This window comes from Malaclemys terrapin, chromosome 9 (genome assembly GCF_027887155.1).
Source record: "Malaclemys terrapin pileata isolate rMalTer1 chromosome 9, rMalTer1.hap1, whole genome shotgun sequence".
In the NCBI taxonomy this organism is placed as follows: Eukaryota; Metazoa; Chordata; order Testudines; family Emydidae; genus Malaclemys; species Malaclemys terrapin.
This window is the reverse complement of record NC_071513.1, coordinates 48,839,833-48,862,140: the sequence shown is the minus strand read 5'-3', so window position 1 is coordinate 48,862,140 and position 22,308 is coordinate 48,839,833. Positions and strand designations below refer to the sequence as shown.

Genomic DNA, 22,308 nt, shown 5'->3' with positions numbered 1-22,308 from the left:
GAGTGAACACAGAGAACAGGCTCCCCTCCTGCCTGCCTGCCTTTCTGCTGCTCCCATTTCTGGGGTACAAGGAAGAATCCTTGTTTCCCTGGCACCGCCCTCCCCTCCCCAATGACTCTGGCTGCATTATGTGGGATGTGAGCAGCCATGTCTCCTTCTCTCCTTGTCTGCTGCAGCTGTGCGAGGACCTCTTCTCCCGAATCAACGACACCACGAATGACAACATGTCCTATTCTGTGGAGGTACGGGGCCCTTCCCGCTGACAGTAGGGGCGTTCTGCTGGGGAGAGCACCTATTGAGGAGACAGGGACGATATGTTAAGGTGGGCCGTTGCCAGCACCGCTGCATGGGCCTGCCCTGCTCCTTCCCTGAGTCAGTTACCCTGCGTATTAACCAAAGAGTAGCTCCCATGTAATACTACCTGCAGCTCCAGGCTCAGGCCCTTGAGGAGACCTGCCTTCCTTGCTCTGTCACTCCCAGGCCCTAGTACCCTTGCACAGAGACCTGCTCCCATCTGGGTTCAGGGAGGGGTCTAATGAGCTACAGCTGTTCTCATGGGTCAGCAGTCATTGGCCTGCAGCCCTCGGGTTTCAGGGATCTCAGTCCTGCTGTGATCTGGTTCCAGGTCCACCCCTGGATCTGACTTCGCTGTCGGGATACATACCCTCACCCAGGCCTGTCCTGCCTTCCCTGGCATCCCTTTAACTACGTGGGGTTGAAGTCAACATTATCTTGGTGACACTCTGACTGATTTAAAAGTGCCTTATATCAGTTCAGCTTAATTCAGTAACAAACCTATTTAGAATCCAGTTTAGCTAACTAAGCAACTCTGGTGTGTAGACAAAGTCACTCGCACTTCCGTAGCCCCTTGTGCAGACTGGCAGGTGAGGCATGCAGGGCCTCAGCAGGGCCGGAGGAAAGCTGGCTGCATGCTGGGCAGGGTTTGCCCATGGCCCTTATGCCACACTCTGCCCTCATTCACGCTAACACAGCCATTGGAATCAATCGATCACTGCCTGGAACGGGGCGGCTCCTAAAGCAAGACACTGGGTGTGTCAGGATGGGTGACAACTGGGTCTGTGTCCTGTGTGATGTGGGAGCCCCTGCACCCATTGTCAGACACAAACTTTGTGCGCTCTGTCCCCTAGGTGAGCTACATGGAGATATATTGTGAGCGTGTGCGGGACCTGCTGAATCCCAAGAATAAGGGGAACCTGAGGGTAAGGGAGCACCCCCTCCTGGGTCCCTATGTAGAGGACCTCTCCAAGCTGGCTGTCACTTCCTACAATGACATCCAGGACCTGATGGACTCTGGGAATAAAGCCAGGTGAGAGGGGGGCACAGTCTTGGTTGCCTTTCCTTCCCTCCCCACCCCAGTGTTGTCCGGAGAATCCCCTGCTTTACATCACCCAGTGTGTGCTCCACATCCTAGGCCCCTGCCTTCTGGCTGGGAGGGCCTAGACGCGTTTGCCTCAGAAATCACTCGTCTTCTTTCCTGAGCTGGCTAGGTGGGCTGCTGGTGAGAGCCCTGTTGTGCTTTTGCCTCTATATCTCAACGAGCACAAAGCAGACAGGATCAGAGAGAGCAGCCACACTGCAGCACCCACTCACCGACCCAGGTTTGTTTTCATCTTGTCTCCTTAGTGCTGTCCACTAGCCTCATGTTGCCCTGTGGTGGAGCCAATCCTGAGTCTTGTCCCCAGGGAGCTGTGGAGGTGGGACTGGGCGTGTGGGACCTGGCGCAGAGCCCACTGAATTCAATGGGGAGACCCTCATTGACTGCAGCGGGCTTTGCGTGAGCTCCTTAGAGGCGGAGGTGTCCAAACCAGAGCTGAGCATTAAGAGGTGGTCCAGCGTGAGCTCCATTGGCTCACGCTCTTCTCAGTCTTGCCTTGTGGAGTTACCGAGCTCTGCCTGACGTCACCAGCTCTGCGCTCTGAGCTCTGAGCAAGTGCTGCTAGTGGCTGTCAAGCTGCAGGATTCCATGCCTCCCTGCCCTCTTTCCCCCACAGGACAGTCGCTGCCACAAACATGAACGAAACCAGCAGCCGATCGCACGCTGTCTTCAACATCATCTTCACCCAGAAACGACACGATGCAGAAACCGACGTCACCACCGAGAAGGTGAGCACAAAGAGGGGTGTTTCTTCAGTGAGGCTGAGCAGCACTTTCCCAGTTCCTGTGCTCTGGCTGGTGGAGAGAGGGTGTGACTGTTGGGCTAAAGGGGCTGAGATAAGAGGTCCTGTAGTTCTGCTCTGGGCGGGGTTTTCAGCACATTGGGCCCATCTGAGCCTTGCTACGCATTATAGTGGCAGTAACAGTGGGCAGCTTTCCCCGCAAAAGCCTAGTGTATGCCCCACCCAGGGGCGACCGACCGAGCTTGAGCCACTTATCTGATTTCTCAAACAAATGGGGACTTGGAGCCCAACCCCCCTGCAGTTTTGTTTGTTGACCAACTCCTGATTTTGTCAATCTCTGTTTGAATGGGCAGGGCTGGAAACCTGCTCTCCCTGACTCCGGATAAAACAGGACTTGGACCCAAACTGCTGTTAGTGCAAAAATAAAGCTCTCCCGGGTAGAGACCATATATTGAACCAATCCCTTGCTCTGGTGCCAGGGGTGCTGTGCTGCTGGCAGGATTGTCTTTTGGTGAGGTCCTGGCTACTTATGGCCACTAAGCACCCCAAGTCACTCTTTGCAAGAGTAGGCATGTTAGCTATAGTGTCCAGACCCTATTCCAATTTGGATAATCACATTATTCCTCCCCCAGATCCACCTTCCCACCCTGAACAGTTTCCGTTGAACCAAGTATTTACTTCCTCCTCCAAACTGCTGTGCAGCATGACTGCACACTGTTAAACAGCTGTTGCATTTCACACCAGAGGTGGTTGCATTTCAGTGGTGGATTGTGATTCCTGTTTGCACCATTTGCATAGCAATGCGTCAAGTACTTGGGGACCCTTCTGGATAGGTGCAAGTCATTGTTGTGCCCTCAATGGCAGGCATCCCTCTTTGCTTATAGGTCAGCAAAATCAGCCTGGTCGACCTGGCTGGGAGTGAACGGGCCGACTCTACAGGGGCCAAGGGCACAAGGCTAAAGGTAAGAGAAAAGCATGAGTCAGGAGCTGCACTCAGTGCCAGGTGCTCTTTGAGGTGCTGTTGATGCATCCCAACCATGGAGAGGTGTGCTCATTTCTTTGGTGGATTCTCAGACAGCTAGAGTGCCAGTAACAATTCCCTGATTAGTCACTAAACCCACCACAACCACTGCTCCCCACTGGTTTGCTCTGGGGGACCAGCCACATGCAATGCCTTTCCTCTCCTCAGGGGGGCCCTGGCAGGGAGGGAGCTGGCTGTTGGCCATGTTTGCTATCATCTGTGGATCTGAGCCTGGCTATTGTGCTGAGCTGCAGACACCCACACGTCCTTAAGCTGATTCGTGTGTCAGGACCCTCTCTATCAGTTGACTTTTGGAGGCTGGATTTTCTGTCTTCCTTCAACAGGAGGGAGCGAACATCAACAAGTCTCTGACCACACTGGGGAAGGTCATCTCTGCGCTGGCTGAAATGGTAGGTCGGTCAAGGAGGTCTGTCCACAGGGTGGAACTGATTACATAGGACCACACTGTGTAACCCTGAAGCACTGACTCACAGATAGTCCCATTGACACTTATGGACCCACTGACATGAATCAGTGCTCACCCCGCGAGTTAGGGCTGCACACATTAGGCCCCAGTGATGCTGTCGGATGAGCAGCCCTTGTAGTCCCTTGTGCTGTGACTATGAAATGTTCTCCAAGGCAAACGTTCCAGGAACGAGCCAACAAAACAGCCCTCTCTTCCCATGGCTCAAGGATATTAGCCCCTGAGCTCACTCTCTCTTGCACACACCCTTGCTGGCATAGAATGGCAGGTATTCCTGATGGACTCTGGCAGCACTTGGTGCCTGGCAGACTCCCCCAGTCTGGAGTGGGGGAATCTTTAGAACGATCCATGTTGCATGGGACTGGCTGGAGTGTTGGTTGTATGTGCCTGGTGGGGCGGGGCAGTTGGTGGGTGGGAAGGGTGAGCTTGGATCTCCTGGGAATGGAGATTGGGGATCGTTGATGGATATATATTAACAGATACATTTTTAAGAGGAGCTAGAGCCATTAGGCAGCCGGGCAGGACGGGAAATGGAGCCAGGATCATAAGCATCTCTCACCGCTTTGTTCACTTTGTGGATATGGGGATCCCTTTCCCCGCCCTCTGTCTGGCTTTGATTTTTCTCAGTATATGCTCTCTGGGAGAGGGGTTGTTTCCCTTTGTGTTTAGGGTGCTACGGCAATCTAAATAATAACTCCCAGTCACAAGTCCTGTGCCACAGCCTAGCTGATGAAACTCCAGCACTTCCTCTTAGCAGAGGGGCAAGCAGGGTGAGAGGAGCCTTTGTGTGGGTTCCCCCCACCACGCTCACCCCTCCATTGCGAACTGCACGGCAGTGCCCATGCTCAGAGCCTGCTCTCTGTGGAGAGCTCTTCATCTCGGAGAGGTAGAGGCTTTTCCCGGGTGGTGGAGGGGAAGTTGCAGTTACCCACAGCCCCTTGTCCCGACTGAAGCAAACTGTCCTCCTCTTTGGCTTCTCTTTGTCTCACATGCTCATGTGATGGTAAACAATGTCTCTGGTTTCCTTTCAGGATTCGGGGCCCAATAAGGTATGTGCTTTGAGGGTTCTGTTCCTTGGCTTGGGTGATCAAACATGGGCAGGGGTGCTGTGGACGGAAAGGGGGAGGTTACTGAGATGCAGCCCAGGACCATGCTGTTGCGTGGATTTTTAAACCGAGCGCCCCATTGTTTTCAGCTCTGCTCTGAAATTCAGGCACAATTTGACCTCCAATGAGGTTTTGTGCTGCAAACCTGTGGCTCCACTGACTGGTGACCTACAGCAGAGGCAGTGCAGCAAAGGGCTGGCCAACAGCAAGGCCAGTCAAAATGGTACCAACAGGAGGTGGCCTTATTCACTGCCCACAGAGCATCTTTTAACCTTGGCTCCTTTCAGCTCCCTGTGTTTGAGATTAATATCTCAGTAGAGCAGCTGTGGTGGAGAGGAGAGCCAGGCTGGCTTTTGCTAATCTGAGTCAGCTGGAAATGGAGGGAGGGATGAGGCAGATTAGGCTTAGCATAGTGTTTCTCAGGTGCATTGGCGTCTCCTGGGGCTATGCTGCCATTGTTGCAAGATCAGCCTAGAGCTGGAAGTCACCTGGGGACTGTTGCTTCTTCTGTGTAAAATCTTTTGTGGGAATGAAGGGGAGAGTTCACTGGCCTAGGCATTGGTGTGTAACTGGGCTGGATGGGAGCAAGGGATGGACAAACTGGTTCTACTGCAGTAAGAATCAAACCGAACCCAAACCAAACCTCTATTGAGGTCTGAAAATATTCAGTTCACTTCCCCCCAGTCTGTTATAGTCATCTCTGCCTTGCCTGCACTTCTGTCTCTCTCAGGTGCTGGTATGGCCCCTGTTACCATAGAACCTGGTGCGTCACAACACCTGTGTGAGGTCGGGCGTACCGAGGCCAAGTGACTTGCCAAGGTCACCCAAGAAGTCTGGGGCAGAGCAAGGACTTGGACCCAAGTCCTTGGCTAGTTTCCTGTCCATTGGACATCACATCCTGGCTGTGGGGATGGAGGTGGAAGTGGGAGGCAGAGTTGTTCTTGATGTGTTTCTGGTCCACCCCAAAGCAGAAAATCTCCATAGACAGACTCTTCTTGCGGGATTGCTAGGTGTAGATAATTCGGTCAGCATACAGACTTTGGGTCCTTATCGAACCTCTGAACTGTAGGTGGTTTGCTCTGGGCTAGGGGAAGCTCAAGGGTGTGCCTTTGGCCAGATGTGGTTGGAGGTCACTAGGCGAATGACCCTGGTTGATACTGACTGAGAGCCTACTACCTTTGAAGAGAACGAGGTGTCTCATTTCCCTGCTGTGCTCTCTTCCTCCAGAATAAAAAGAAGAAAAAGACAGACTTCATCCCGTACCGGGACTCCGTGCTGACCTGGCTCCTCCGGGAAAACCTGGGTGAGGGAAGGAGTCTGGTTCACTTAGTTTGCCCTCATTCTGGCCTTAACTCACTGAATTTCGAGGCAACAGACCTCCAGAGGTCCCTGTCTCCTGAACTTTTGTAGTCTCCTTGCTTTAACTCCTCCCCCTCCCTCTGCCCTCCGGCTGTCAGGGACTCTCCCAACCCATTCAAAGCACTGGTTGTTCCTGTGCTGGAGTTCTATGTGACCATGTGAGCTGGGGGGGTTGCGGGGTGGGGATATTGTTTGGTATGTGTGCTCTGTGGGCAGAATGATAGGGATGCTCTGACAGGAAGGGGAAAGCAGAGAGAAGGGGGGTTAAAAAGAGGGCCCAGGAACAGATCCACTTCATGGAGCCAAGAGTTTTTTTTCTCTGGCAGGTGGTAATTCCAGGACTGCTATGGTTGCTGCTCTCAGCCCTGCTGATATCAACTACGATGAGACCCTCAGTACTTTAAGGTAGGCCTTTGTGACAACAGTTCATCCCCACGTCCCCTGCACAGGGGCTGGGGAACATGGAGTGTGACATCTGAAGTCACAGCCTTAGACATTCCCCTCCTGTTGCCTTCACTGTTCCTTCATTCCACTACTGTTCCATAGCCCCTCACTGATACAGAGCTCCCCTCTGGGCAGTGCTCATCACTGCTCTGTGTCAATGTCAAAGCAGCAGATGAGGCTCCCTAACCATTCAGGCCCCTAACAATTCGTTCTGTCAGTAGCATTACAGAGCACTCTCCTCCACCTCCAGCCACTGGTCTTCCTAGTCCCTCTCCCAGCTTGGCACTAGACTACACTGTGATGCTCTCCCTTGTGTTGCCGGATTTGCTCTGTGTCCTCCCACCACCTGTTACTGCAGATGGGAGTAGAATGGGGAGCCTCATGGCCGGAAGGTTACAGCTCTGAGGGAGCCTTCGGATGTCTGAGCTGTGCTAACCAGGGCTCTGCCAGAAGCCATGCTTTATGTTATTATATACAAATAGACCCCAGGTCTCCTGAATGCCAGTCCAATGCCATAGCCCCTGGCCCATGCTGTCTCAGACCTGAGTGAGTGCTATAGGAAGTCTAGTGATTGGTCCTGTTTCTGCAGGTATGCTGACCGTGCCAAACAGATCAGATGCAACGCTGTCATTAATGAGGATCCTAACAATAAGCTGATCAGGGAGCTGAAGGATGAGGTGGCTCGTCTGAGAGATCTGCTCTACGCCCAGGGTCTTGGAGACATCATTGACAGTACGTACCTCTCTGGGCTCTTGGCTGGGACTGGGATTTGCTTAGGAGAAGCAAGATGGAGCTCTCTAAATCTCAGTTTACTGGGGTAGGACAGGCTCAGCCATCCTCATCCCCATCATGTTGTGCAATGGCATTACATCACAAAGACATCTCCATTCCTTGCCCTGTTGCTCCTTGTAGTTCCTCTCCCTGACACTGCATCTCTGCCACAGCCTGCTGGGAAAGTCCCCTACTGACATCAGGGAGATGCATGCAATCACCACAATCCTGGGGACTCTAGCCTATGCCCCTCATGCTGACCGTGAACCCTAGTCTCCAGCCCCAGGGTGGCTCCACGGGGACAGGCTCATCCTCTGTGCTATTAGTCCCAGGACTCCTGTCCCAACAAAGCGCCAGTCTCAGCTTGGTGAGCGCTCCCTGTGTTGCTCCCAGGGAGATGTCCCCAGGCTGGGTCAATCTATGGCTTCTCTTCTCAACCTAGGGGCATGCTTCTCTGTTCCTTAGTCCTATACAGATGAACCTATTCTTGTTCTGTTTTCTTTGTCTTTCTTCCCACTCCCTCTCCTTTCTTTCTCTTAGCTAACACTGCTCCAGGACGACCTAAATGTGTGTATTTCCCATTGTGGGTGTTCTATGTGCTTCACTGCTTCTCCAAGACTCGGTCGTAGCAAAGGAACATACATACAGCATGGCAAAGGAGTCCAATAGCCTATAAGCAAGGGCCCAGCTATGGGAAGCTTGTGTGCTCTCACAGCTGTGCTGTGGCAGTGTTAAGGTGGTCATCTGCTCCTCCTCAGCAGTGCCCTGCCACAGTGCTCAGCTTGAGAGCTGACAGGACTTTGCTCCGGCCAAGGATGCACAGATCACTCAGGAGGATTGGTGGGCAACTGCCTGCATTGACATAGTAACCTCTTCGCACAGGGAGCTCCCTTTCCTCATTAGAAGGCTCATCCTTGGCCCTCATGTGAGGCTGTCATGCTTGATGGTTCTCCCAGATCCACAAGCAAAGGGACCTCCACAGCACCATCTGCTGGGGGGGGGGGGGGGATTGACATATGGCAAGGGCTGGGGAGTCCATGCACCAGTCTCCTTCAAACTCTGTGTCAGCTCTGCACAAGAGGTAGTGCAGCCCCAAGCCATATGGTCCTGGGTGTTGAGCTGGGGAAGCCAGACTGAGGCTAGCCAGCTTCTCTCAGTCAGTGCCTTGGTTGGGCTTTGAGCCAATGTACCGGAGTGGCCAGGGGTTAGCTGAAGAATTTGCCTGCATTGCGCTCTCCTCCAAAACATGTGAGATGGAATTGGTTTTCTAAGTGAACTTCCTGGGCCTCTTTTCTCCATGCTGTAACTATGGTTTCTGCTGCTTCTGTGCTGTTGCTGCTTCTGCTGGGCCTGGGATTAGTACCAATTCCAGTACTGGTTCTGCTGGCAATACCCTAACTATGGGCACTAAGTTATCTGCTTCCTACCACTGATATAAAATCACAAGTGTTCCCAGTGACCCAGCATTGATCCTGCTGCTGGTTGTACTGGGACCAGCAGGGCTACTGAACATGTGCTCCTAGACTTGACAAAGTGAACTGACTTTTGCTGGCATGCTGGGAGGCCCTGCATTCTGCACCTTGTTTGTAAAAGAGCTGTGAACAGTCCAGCTGACATCCCTGGTCAGTGGCATAGCTACAATCCATGTCAGTTTGGCAGAGAAACAGCCCACAATTACCCCGCTATGGTCCCAGGCGAACTAACAGCTGACGGGAGCCGAGTGCAGGTAGAATGATCTCAAACCATTGACTCCTTTTAGCAACTGCCTGACCTGGATCCCTTGGTCCATTGGGAACATACTTATGAGTCAGACTTCCTTTCCTTGTGAGAAGCCGGCCTGGATTTCTGGTCTCAGTTCATAGAATCATAGAAGATTAGGGTTGGATCTCAGGAGGTCATCTAGTCCAACCCCCTGCTCAAAGCAGGGCCAACCCCAACTAAATCATCCCAGCCAGGGCTTTGTCAAGCCAGGTCTTAAAAATTTCTTAGGATGGAGATTTCACCACTTTCCTAGGTAACCCATTCCAGTGTTTCACCACCCTCCTAGTGAAATAGTATTTCCTAATATCCAACCTAGACCTCCACCACTGCAACTTGACACCATTGCTCCTTGTTCTGTCATCTGTCACCGCTGAGAACAGCCAGCTCCATCCTCTTTGGAACCCCCCTTCAGGTAGTTGAAGGCTGCTATCAAATCCCACCTCACTCTTCTCTTCTGTAGACTAAATAAGCCCAATTCCCTCAGCCTCTCCTCATAAATCATGTGTCTCAGTCCTGTAATAATTTTCTGTGCCCTCCGCTGGACTCTCTCCAATTTGTCCACATCCTTTCTGTAGTGGGGGCCCCAAAACTGGACGCAATACTCCAGATGTGGCCTCACCGGTGCTGAATAGAGGGGAATAATCACTTCCCTCGATCTGCTGGCAACGCTTCTACTAATGCAGCCCAATATGCCGTTAGTCTTCTTGACAACAAGGGCACACTGTTGACTCATCTCCAGCTTCTCGTCCACTATAATCCCCAGGTCCTTTTCTGCAGAACTGCCGCTTAGCCAGCCGGTCCCCAGCCTGTAGCAGTGCATGGGATTCTTCCATCCTAAATGCAGGACTCTGCACTTCTCTTGTTGAACCTTATCAGATTTCTTTTGGCCCAATTCTGCAACTTGTCTAAGTCACTCTGGACCCTATCTCTACTCTCCAGCATATCTGCCTCTCCCCACAGTTTAGTGTCATCCGCAGACTTGCTGAGGATGCAGTCTATCTCATCATCCAGATCATTAATTAAGATGTTGAAAAAAACGGGTGCCAGGACCGACCCCTGGGACACTCTGCTTGATACTGGCTGCCAATTAGACATTGAGCCGTTGATTGCTATCCATTGAGCCCGACGATCTAGCCAGCTTTCTATCCACGTTATAGTCCAGTCATCCAATCCATACTTTTTTAACTTGCTGGCAAGAATACTGGGGGAGACTGTATCAAAAGTTTTGTTAAAGTCAAGGTATATTACATCCACCGTTTTCCCCATGTCCAGAGAGCCAGTTATCTCATCATAGAAGACAATTAGTTTGGTCAGGCATGACTTGCCCTTGGTGAATCCATGTTGACTGTTCCTGATCACCTTCCTCTTCTCCAAGTGCTTCAAAATGGATTCCTTGAGGGCCTGCTCCATGATTTTTCCAGGGACTGACGTGAGGCTGACAGGCCTGTAGTCCCCCGGATCCTCCTTCTCCCCTTTTTTTAAAGATGGGCACTATATTTGCCTTTTCCCAATCATCTGGGACCTCCCCCGATCACCATGAATTTTCAAAGATAACGGTCAATGGCTCTGCAATCACATCAGCCAATTCCTTCAGCATTAGATCTGTCCCCATGGACTTGTGCTTTTCTAAATAGTCCTTGACCTGTTCTTCCACCACTGAGGGCTGCTCACCTCCTCTCCATACGGTGCTGCCCAGTGCAGCAGTCTGGGTGCTAACTTTGTCTGTGAAGACCAGGCAAAAAAAGCATTGAGTACTTCAGCTTTTTCCACATCATCTGTCACTAGGTTGCCTCCCCCATTCAGTAAGGGTCCCACACTTTCTCTGACCTTCTTGTTGCTAACATACCTGTAGAAACCCTTCTTGTTACCCTTCACATCCCTTGCTAGCTGCAACTCCAGGTGTGCTTTAGCCTTCCTGATTACACCCCTGCATGCTTGAGCAATATTTTTATACTCCTCCCTAGTCATCTGTCCAAGTTTCCACTTTTTGTAAGCTCCCTTTTTCTGTTTAAGTTCTCCGAAGATTTCTCTGTTAAGCCAAGCTGGTCGCCTGCCATATTTGCTATTCTTTCTGCACATCGGAATGGTTTGTTCCTGTGCCCTCAGTGAGGCTTCTTTAAAATACAGCCAGCTCTCCTGGACTCCTTTCCCCCTCATATTAGCCTCCATGGGGATCCTGCCCATCAGTTCCCTGAGGGAGTCAAAATCTGCTTTTCTGAAGTCCAGGGTCCGTATTCTGCTGCTCTCCTTTCTTCCTTGTGTCAGGATCCTGAATTCGACCATTTCATGATCACTGCTGCCCAGGTTGCCACCCACTTCTACTTCCCCTACCAATTCTTTCCTGTTTGTGAGCAGAAGGTCAAGAGGAGCATGGCCCTTAGTTGGTTCCTCCAGCACTTGCACCAGGAAGTTGTCCCCAACACTCTCCAAAAACTTCCTGGATTGTCTGTGCATTGCTGTATTGTTCTCCCAGCAGATGTCAGGGTGATTGAAGTGCCCAATGAGAACTAGGGCCTGTGACCTGGAAACTTCTGTTAGGTGTCTGAAGAAAGCTTCGTCTACCTCGTTGTCCTGGTCTGGTGATCTATAGCAGATACCACAACATCAACCTTGTTGCTCTCGCCTCTAAACTTAACCCAAAGACTCTCAACAGGCTTTTCCCCAGTTTCATATTGGAGCTCTGATCAATCATATCGCTCTCTTACATACAGTACAACTCCTCCACCTTTTCTCCCCACATTTTTGTATCCGTGCAAAGCTCTACCGATCAGCGCCTCCCCCTCCCTCCCAGTGCCTCCCGCCCGCTGCGGATCAGCTGTTTAGCGGTGTGCAGGAGGCGCAGGAAGGGGGAGGAGGAGGAGCGAGGGCGGGGTGCACTCAGTGGATGGGGCGGAGCGGGGTGGGGAAGAGGTGGGACGGGGTAGGGGCTTAGGGGAAGGGATGGAGTGGGGGAAAGGCCTGAGGCAGAGCGGGGTCAAGAACCTCTGGGAAAGGACAAAGTCGGTGCCTGTGGACCCAAGGGCTACTAACAAATGCCTCCAGAGTGGTGGCCCTCTTCGTAAGTCGTATATATGTCTCTGCACCTTCTCCACGGGGTGGGGACTGGAGGTTTGCTATAGTGTAGCGAGAGGGGAGCCATGAATATCCTGGGAAAAAATTTTTGAAAAAGTCAGTAAAATCTGGGCCCCAACATGTGGCTTTAAGGGGGCCCCTCATGGCCTGCCAGGCACTGTGCTGTTGCCCCTAGCCCAGAGGTGGGCAAACTATGGCCCGTGGGCCACATCCGGCCCATGGGACCGTCCTGCCCGGCCCCCGAGCTCCTGGCCCAGGAGGCTAGCCTCCGGGCCCTCCCCTGCCTTTCCCCCTCCCCCACAGCCTCAGCACACTTGCTACGCTGCCAGCGCAATGCTCTGGGTGGCGAGCTCCTGGGGCAGTACAGCTGGAGAGCCTGGCCTGACCCGGTACTCTGAGCTGTGTGGTGGCGGCAGCAGCTGCGTGGCCCGGCTCCAGCCAGGCAGCGCGGCTGTAGCCCCGCCAGCCACCGGTGCTCCAGGCTGTGCGGTAAGGGGGCAGGGAGGGTTGGATAGAGGGCAGGGGAGTTCAGGGTGGTGGTCAGGGGGTGGGGGTGTGGATAGAGGGCGGGGTGGTCGGGGGGCAGCAGGGGGTTGAATGGGGGCAGGGGTCCTGGAAGGGCAGTCAGGAAGGAGTGGGGATGGACGGGGCGGCAGGGGACAGTCAGGGGCAGGGGTTCCGCGGGCAGTCTCAGGGGACAGGGAGAAGGGATGGTTGGATGTGGCAGAGGTCCGGGGGGGGCGGGGGCTGTCAGGGAACGGGGGGGGTTGGATGGGGCAGGAGTCCTGGGGGGGGCAGATAGGAGGTGGGGGCCGGGCCACACCCTCCCCCCCCAACTGGCCATACCATTTATGAAACTGATGCAGCCCTCAGGCCAAAAAGTTTGCCCGCCCCTGCCCTAGCCCCTCACAGAGTCCTTTTTGTGGGCATAATCTGAAAGGCTGGATTCTGAGTGCCCTCCGGGTGGGGAGAGTGCGCCTTTCCTGATACACCCACCCCGCAGCAGCCAGACTGTGGTTGTGGAGGGCAAGGGGGGAAGGCCTGGCCAGCACCTCCCGGTCCACAAGGGGGTGTCTGATTGGAGCAGGGCTGCAGCTACCATCCTGCCCTTGGTGCCCCAGGAAGTTCAGACCTGGGGGAGCAGAGGCGAAGGCTCAGCAAAAGCCCCAAGCAGCTTGATGAAGCAGAGTCGTTTCTAACCGGGCATCATGAGGCAGATGGGGTTTTAATGGAGAGAGAGCTGGCTGGCTGTGCCGTGTTCTAGCCAGGCCCCTGAACAGGTTGCCAGCAGAGCAGGTGTTGTCAGGACCAGCCTTCAAATGTCAGTGCTGGGCACGCTGTGCCAAGACCAGCAGCCTCTGCACACTTGCAGATAGCGACTCCACAGAGAAGCCCCCACAGCCAGCTCAGAAAGCCCCATGTCAGTCACTCCGGGCCTGGCTTCCAGAGATGCAGAGTACCTACAGCCTCAGCTGGGGTCAAGCTCAGCACCTCTGACAATGAGACCTCGCAGCTTTGGCGAACTCCGCCCACTCTCGTATGCAGCTACCGCTGACCCCATACCTGCCTACAGCCAATCCCGGAAAGGCCTGGCAGTGCTTTCAGCTGGCTTTTGGGCTGCCCTCTTCCTCAGGCCTTTCATCAGACTGCTGGTGTCCAGTACATCTGAACAGTTTTTAAACCAGCAGCACAGTAATTCCTTCCCTGCTTTCAGTGACCCCGGACAATGCCAGATCTCCAACATTGCAAAGCTGCCTTTCTTACAGCCCACGTGGGCAGGCCCCATCTCTCTCCATCACTCTCTTGGCTCTGGGGCCTGGATCCATGGCAGCCACTGCTGTGCACCACCAGAAGTGAAGAGACTTTGGAGGCTTCCATGAGAACTCCCCTAGGAGTCCAAGTGTCAAGCCAAATGCTAAATGTAGGCAGATGTATGCACTAACCCCACCCGCAGACTCAACACCAGGCCATTATCAGAAACAATTGTAGTCGCTAACATTAACCTCATCCTAACACATGAAAGGAGATCACGTATAAGGTACCAATGCTTAGAACAAACAGCGCAGCTGCAGTGTGACTGCCCCCATGAGACAGTTTGTGTCAGCCCTCATCACGTTCCTGTTTGCAAATTGTCTATGAACTGGCCAGGATTCCTAAAAATGTGGTGGTTGTTATGCATCATAGTTGGACAGGTAAATTATATGAATATACATCTCCCCTACAGGCTGTTTGCTAACTGTCCCTGGTTCTCTTATCAGTAGGGCCCTACAAATTCACCGCCATGAAAAACATGTCACAGACTGTGAAACATAGTCTTTTGTGTGCTTTTACCCTATACTATACAGATTTCATGGGGAAGACCAGCATTTCTCAAATTGGGGGTCCTGACCCAAAAGGGAATTTCAGGGGGGTTGCAAGGTTATTTTAAGGGGGTTCACAGTATTGCCACCCTTAACTTCTGAGCTGCCTTCATTGCTGGGCGACTGGGGAGAGGTGGCTGTTGTCCAGGTGACCAGTTCTGAAGGCAGTGCCCCCCCAGCAGCAGTGTGGAAGTAAGGGTGGCAATACCATACGATGCCATTCTTACTTCTGCTCTGCTGCCTTCAGAGCTGGGCGGCCAGAGAGTGGCGGCTGCTGACTGAGGGCCCAACTCTGCAGGCAGCAGCGCAGAAGTAAAGGTGGCAATACCATACCATGCCATCCTTCTGCGCTGCTGCTGGTGGCAGCGCTGCCTTCAGAGCTGGGATCCCAGACAACAGCCGCTGCTCTCCAGCCACCCAGCTCTGAAGGCAGTGCCGCCGCCAGCAGCACTGCAGAAGTAAGGGTAGCAATACTGCAGTCCCCCCCACAATAACCTTGTGACCCCTCCTCCACAACTTCTTTTTGGGTCAGGACCCCTACAATTACACCACCATGAAATTTCAGATTTAAATAGCTGAAATCATGAAATTTACGATTTTTAAAATCCTATGACTGTGAAATTGATCAAAATGGACCATGAATTTGGTAGAGCCATACTTATCAGCACTCGATATAAGGAATTCCATTTGATTGGGCACTGGTCATGGGCTCTATTCTCTGATTGGATAATGTAACCTTTATAAAGAGGAGAAGTGGCAGAAAAAATCTTTTGGGGTGTTGCATGTCTCAGAGAGAGTGGAGGGAGCTCTCCACAAAGGCAGAGAGCAGGAGAAGAGCAAGATTGGGACATTTTCAGACTTTAAAGGCCTTTTCCCATCCTCTTTTGCACAAGAAAGAGCATTTGGGTCAGATTTAGAAATAGCTGTGGTCCTGCCTGGCTGAGGGAGAATGACAGACTTGTGAGCTGTCTAGCAGACTGACATTTCATTTCCTTTTGTCACAATCACACCTAGTGATTGTTGCTTCTTGGCTCCCGCATATCCCCCTGGTGATGGCTCTCCCCATGTCAGCAGCTCTTTGGTTCTCCGCTAACACTGTGCCACTGTGGCCGGTGCTATGTGTAGTGATTCCATAGGGAAGTTGTCCTGAGATACTGTCACCCCGCCACTATTCAGCCACAGTCTCTGGCTGCACAGCAATGGTGATCACATGCAGCAGGTCCCCAGGCAAAGACAACTTTCCGTTACTCCTACTTCTCCAGCCCCTCACTGAGTGGTGATCACTCCATTTGGTTGGCTTTGTCACTCCCTTAGGCTCTCCCTGCTGTCTCCCAACAGCCTCCTGCTCAAAGACACAAAGCTGTTAGACATGGAGCAGCTGCGCGAGCTCCCCCAGTGTGAATCATCTCGTGCTTTCCTGGATTCCCATATTCAGACTAATGCTCAAGGGAACAAAACACCAGTCATTTAAATATTCTTGGGGAAATGAACACAAACCAGCCCAGCCAAGGGAAGATCGAGTCATGGGTCAGGTTTTGAGGAGAGCCACCATTGTTGTGATAATATCTTTGGACTGTGGTAGCTCCTAGGAGCCTCAGTCATGGCCCAGGATCCTGTGATGTTAAGCATTGCATTGTACAGATCCAGCAGTTCCCATTGTGACACTCATGGCCAGATTTTCACAAGAGAGCAGCACCCAGTGCCCTAGGCTCTTCTGAACATCAGGCCATATTGGGGCCAAAATGGCAACTGGGGTCTTCTGCCCATTTAGCCATTAACCAACCCGGTCATTAGTAAGCTTTCCTGCCCTCTACCTGGCTCTCCGCCTGACAAGCCAGGGGACATAATGGGGGCGGGGGTGCACAAAGAATCATTTAGCAACACTTAGCGTGGCTGTTCTGGATGTGGTGTGAATGCTTCTTCTGGCGGAGAGATGGTGTGAGTGCCTCTAGCCCTGTCACTGGCACATGACGCTGTGTGTATTTCTGTGTTTTAATTTCTAGCTTTCTGCTCACCGCATCATGTCACTTTTTCCCAACTGCCTTTCTTTTCTCTATCTTCCTTTTCCTTCTTCCTGTCCACGTGTCCATCCCTCCCTCTTTCCCCCTTCCCTGCCCCATAGACATGACCGACTTTGAGAACAATAATGGTAACCGTAGCCTGGCAGAACTGAGTCAACGCCCTGACAATCTCTCCACAGTGACCAATGCCTTAGTGGGGATGAGCCCGTCCTCCTCGCTGTCAGCCTTGTCCAGCCGAGCTGCCTCTGTCTCCAGCCTCCATGAACGGATCATGTTTGCTCCAGGCAGTGAAGAGGCCATTGAGAGGCTGAAGGTAAGAGCCTGAGGATGCTGACATCATGCTGCATTGAGATTAGGGGAAGATGAAACACACTTGATCTGGCAACAGATCCATTTTATATCCCCCATGGTGGCATTTGAACCTGCGGATAGCGACTGTAACAGCCCAGGCTCTGCTATTATAATTTGTGCACCTCCTAGATTATCTCCTGCAGCCTCCTGCTTCTTACGAAGTAATGAAATCAAATGAGGAGAGCAGGTACTTTATTGACAGGGACACTTTGTGGAGTCCAGGCCCCCAAGATGACCTTCTGGAGATTTCCCCACAGGTTTAGAAAGCTTCCAGAAGCTCAGTTCTTCTTCGCGTGCTTGCACATGCCATTCCGAGTTAGGTGTGTGCACACACTGAGCATCACTGTTGGAATTTTTTCCCCAGTGGTATCTGTTGGGCTGGCTCTGGTGCCCCGTGGTGCTGCGCACTCATAGTGCCAGTATAAGGGGCCGTGCTGAGCCCGTGTCCCTGAGTTCCTTCTTACTGCCCGTGACTGCTGTTGGAACTCTCCTCTTTGTCTTGGCTGGGCCACTATGACTTTAACATGTGGGAAGCAATGAACAAGTTCAAAAACAGACTTCTCCATGACAGCCAGCAGGAGTTCTTCACCCTTGTGGAGGAGGGCAAGATGGGGTCCTCTCTGCAGGCAGCCCTGGATGCCACGGACTCTGCAGCTACATCTATGGCCACGGCAGTTACCATGCACAGGAGCTCATGGTTACAGGCGTCATGGTGCCCGCAGGAAGTACAGCAGACCTTGCAAGACCTGCCTTTTGAGGGGCCCTTGCTTTTTTCAGAGCAAATGGACGCCAGACTTCATGGCCTAAAAGATCGTAGGGCGACTCTGAAGTCCCTGGGCCTGCATTCTCCAGCACAACCCAGGAGACCGTATAGGCTGCAGCATTATGGGCATTTCTATGCCCAGTTAGCCAGGCATGATCAGCGGAGAAAGAGGAATAAGGGGTTTGGGCGCAGGCCACCTCCACCATCTTCTTCCTTCAAAGGACCCTCTCAGTCAGCCCCATGTCACGTGGGATTCTCAAAACACTCATTTTGATGAATTGATCGAGGACGGCCTACCAATTCCTACTCGGGATCCAGTCACCCATATCTTTTCTAACTGCCTTTCCCATTTTCTGAGGGACTGGGTTCCCTTCCAACTGCTGGGTTTTGAGCACAATAGAATTTTCTTAGAACCTTCACTTTATTTCTACCCCACCGTTCCACCCACCTTCCCCGTTCCCTTCAGGGACCCTTCTCATGAGGTTCTGCTAGAGCAGGAGGTGCAGTCTCTCCTTTGGATGGGAGCTGTAGGGGTGGTTCCACTGCCGTTAAGGGGGAAAGGATTCAATTCCTGGTATTTTATGGTACCCAAGGCCAAGGGAGGACTCAGACCCATTGTAGACCTGTGTCAACTTAACCACTATCTCAGGAAGCTGAAGTTCCACATGGTCTCCTTGGCATCCATCATTCTGTCACTGGAACCAGGGATTGGTATGCCACTCTCAATTTAAAAAAACTCCTACTTCCACATCTCGATTTTCCATGGCCACAGAAGATTTCTGAGGTTTGTGGTGAACCAGGATCATTATCAATTCATGGCCTTGCCTTTTAGTCTCTAGGCCACCCCATGAATCTTCACCAAGTGCATGGAAGTTGTGACAGTGTTTCTGAGGAGAAGAGGTGTTCATGTGTTCCCATTTATTGATGACTGGCTCATCAAGGACTGGTCTCGAGCACAAATGGAGTCTGACATCAACCTAATACGGTTGATCTGCCAAATGTTGGGTCATCTCATTAACGTGCAGAAGTCAATCCCAACACCTATCCAGAGAATAGAATTCATCGGGGCGGTGCTCAACTCCCTGCTGGCAAGAGCCCTCCTCCTGGAGGAACGTTTTCGGGCAATCTCAATGCTAATTCATTCCCTGCAATCACAACTGATCACAACTATCCGACTTTGTTTGAGCCTCCTCAGACACTTTGTGCACTTATGTAGCACGACACATGAGGCGGATACTCAGACCTCTCCAAGCCTGGCTGGCCACGGTGTACTGCGCTCCCAGGCACCACTTGGACAGGGCAATCATGGTGCCATCCCTCATCCTCCACTCCTTGACATGGTGGTTGGATCACCGGACGGTCTTCAAAGGGATTCCCTTTACAAGACCCCAGCCATCTTTTCATCTGCTTTCCGATGCCTCGGCTCTGGGCTGGGGAGCCCACCTGGAACACCTCAGGACTCAAGGTCTGTGATCCAGGGAGGAACTTTCTCTCCATATCAGCATCAAGTTGCTCAGGGCAGTCTGGCTTGCTTGCCAAGTGTTCTTGCCCCACATTATGACCTTGACAGCATCAGTTCTCATGAACAACACGTCAGCCATGTATTACATCAACAAGCAGGGCGGGGCTCGTTCTTCCCATGTCAAGAGGCAGCTGATCTATGGGAATTCTGTATTGCCCACACCATCGAGCTCGAAGTTTTGTATCTGCCAGGGGTTCAAAACCATATCGTGGATCACCTCAGCCAGTCCTCCACTCACCATGAGTGGTCACTGTGCCCAGATGTCACAATGGATATCTTCCGCAAATGGGGGTTTCCCCACATAGACCTATTTGTCCCCCACATAGACCTATTTGCCACCCGCATGAACAGGAAGTGCCAGCAGTTCTGCTTCCTGAGAGGTCACAGTCCTGGGACAATCACAGATGCCTTTCTGCTGCCATGGTCGTCTCATCTGCTCTACGCTTTTCCACCCATCTTGCTGATCCACAGGGTGCTAACAAAGATCAAGCAGGACCAAGCTCGAGTCATACTGATAACTCCAGCGTGGCTGTAGCGGGGTGGTTAACCTGCACCTGCCCTGAAGGGCTTAAAACAGCCCCGGGAGAGGGCTGTGGCAGGGGAAAAGCTGGGCTGATTGGGAAAGCAGCCACAGCTGTAGCCAGTGCAATCAGGGCCCAGCTGGCCCTTATAAAAGGGCAGTGGGCCAGAAGGACAAAGGAGACACTCTCTCCCTGGCTCTAGAGAGAGGAGGACCTGGCTGCCTGGGAGCTGAGGAGGGTACCTAGGGTGGAGCAGTGCTGGGGAAGGGCAGAGGGAGCTGGGGAGCTCCAGCCTAGCAGAGCCCCAGGCTGCAGGCCGAGTTAAGGGCCCACAAAAGGGTACTAGGGCTGCAGAGGGACAGCCCAGATATAGGCAGAGGCAGCTGGTCTGACCCCATTGCCGATGATGAGTGGTTTACAGACTGCAGTCTGCCCCAGTGAGCAGGGGCTAGAGGATGACTGGCAGTAGCCACTGAGGCAAGGTGGGGATAGAGGGTTGGGGTTTCCCCTAGGTGGGGAGACCCAGCTTGTGGGTTACTGCGGGGGCAGAACCCTGACATAGAAGGGCACCAGGGTCCAAGAGGGACACGGGGGCCAGTGGCAGGTGAGACGCGGCCCGCAGAGGGCGCTCCGGGCTGGAAAGAGCTAATTCCATGGACAACCAGCAGGAAGCGCCATGCCGGTGAGTCGTCACCCTGCCACAGTGGCCCAGACACCACTGTTACACCATGGTTCTCCATCTTTCCTGGGAGACTCTGATCGAGCTTCCGCTTCATCCGGATTTAATCTCACAAGACCATGAACATTTGACTCACCCGACACTCAGCTCTTTGCATCTGAGGACTTGGAATCTTCATGGATAAATCCTGATGAACAGGCTTGTTCGGAGCAGGTCCGTAAAGTTCTCCTGGGCAGTAGGAAGCCATCCACAAGGGCAACGTATTGGTTGAAGTGGAAGCATTTCTCCCTCTGATCTTCTGAATGGGGAATCCCGCCAATGCAATCTATGTTGCAACTCATCCTGGACTACCTTCTCTTCCTGAAAGAGCAGGGCTTGGCCCTCTCCTTGATTAAGGTCCACCTGGCGGCCATCTTAGTATTCCACTCAAAGGTTGACAACAAGCCGGTCTTCTCCTATGAGGAGATGATCTGTTTCCTCAGAGGTCTAGAGAGGATATTCCCACAGATGAGGAAGCTAATCTTGCCATGGGATTTGAACCTGGTTCTCTCCAGTTTGACAGGGCCACCCTTTGAGCCACTAGCGACATACTTGCTGCTTCATCTGTCATGGAAGGTAGCCTTTCTAGTGGCAATTATTTCGGCCAGGAGGGCATCAGAGATCCGAGCCCTCATGGCGGAGCCCCCATGCAAAACTGTTTCATAGGTCACCGCAGCTCTTCATAGCGATAGCTGAAAGAATGAAGGGGCTCCCCATCCCCACCCAAAGGATTTCATCTTGGATTACATCATGTATCCGAACTTGTTATGATCTTGCAGGCATTCCTCCTCCGCCGAATCTCACTGCTCACTCCAGGAGGGTCCAGGCCTTTTCCGCGGCCTTTCTAGTGCAGGTTCCCATCCAGGATATCTGTAAGGCAGCAACTTGGTCTTCAGTGCACAGGTTCTCATCGCACTATGCCCTCACCCAGCAGGCCAGAGACGATGCACACTTTGGCCGAGTGGTGTTGCAGTCCTTGAACTTCGAGTCCACCTCCGATGCAACTGCTTGTGAGTCAGTTAACTTGGAATGGACATGTGCAAGCAAAGCCAATCAACCGTCCCTGCTCTCAGAGTTGTCAGTAAGAAGAAAAGGAGGGATGCGGGCTCGGCAGAGCTCAGAAGGGGCCCTTGTACCGGTGCTATGAGCGTGTGGCACCAGGGGGCACTGGAGCCAGCTCGATGGATACCACTAGGGGAAAAAATTCTGACAGCGATGCTCAGGGCGCGTACACACGTAACGCGGAATGGACATGTGCAACCTCCCATCTCGAAGAACAACAGTCACAAAAAGGTTAGTAACCGTCTTTTGCTAGGCCAAAAGTTTCAAAAGCAACCCATGATTTACAGTGCCCAATTTTGGACCCCTTAAAGAGTGAAATTTGAATGTAGAGATTTTCAGAGGGAGGGTGCTTAATGTTGTCTAAAAATCAGGCTCCTCTAAAGTGTTGCAACTCAAAATTGAGGCACCCAAAATCAGTGGGCACGTCTGAAAATGTTGGCCTGAGATTTTATGTATGTATTTTATTCCCTACTCTGTTGAAAGGCTAAAAAGACCATCTTGAGTCTAGTGGCTCACTCTCAAAAGGTGAGATATTGTACTTCCCCTCATGGCTTGGCAGTGACAGGTAACTAACAAACTCACTATTGGGAGAGCTTTGCTGAAGCCATCACTGATGCTGGTTTGCCAGCAGAGCCATCAGGCCACAGTGTGGGCCCAGTCCTGCCCAGTGCCGAATGGCAGGCCCGAGGATCATCTGCTTTCCTAACATGTCTTCAAATACTGTGACTGGTGTAAGGGTTTTTTGAAAAACCTCTTATCCCGCCTTTTCCCTGAGGGGTGTTTTACATTGAAACCAGGCTGGATCTGGGATTCACATTCTGCAGCCAGGAAACA

At 52.5% G+C, this 22,308-nt stretch overlaps 1 protein-coding gene across 11 annotated transcripts in view; it reads left to right on the top strand.

The window, feature by feature from the left end:
• Positions 1-22,308, top strand: part of KIF1A (kinesin family member 1A) — a 182,945-nt gene that overhangs the window by 64,826 nt on the left and 95,811 nt on the right. For 4 of the 11 annotated variants that reach the window (XM_054039618.1, XM_054039624.1, XM_054039619.1 and 1 more), the window contains exons 5-15: positions 177-242; positions 1,149-1,327; positions 2,013-2,124; positions 3,023-3,100; positions 3,504-3,569; positions 4,675-4,692; positions 5,977-6,052; positions 6,435-6,513; positions 7,142-7,284; positions 7,864-7,890; positions 16,717-16,850. In XM_054039618.1, the coding sequence (XP_053895593.1) occupies positions 177-242; positions 1,149-1,327; positions 2,013-2,124; positions 3,023-3,100; positions 3,504-3,569; positions 4,675-4,692; positions 5,977-6,052; positions 6,435-6,513; positions 7,142-7,284; positions 7,864-7,890; positions 16,717-16,850 (978 nt within the window). Of the gene's footprint in view, positions 1-176; positions 243-1,148; positions 1,328-2,012; positions 2,125-3,022; positions 3,101-3,503; positions 3,570-4,674; positions 4,693-5,976; positions 6,053-6,434; positions 6,514-7,141; positions 7,285-7,863; positions 7,891-16,638; positions 16,851-22,308 lie in introns of all 11 variants that reach the window. The other 7 variants (XM_054039625.1, XM_054039621.1, XM_054039620.1 and 4 more) reach the window with 3 other exon arrangements.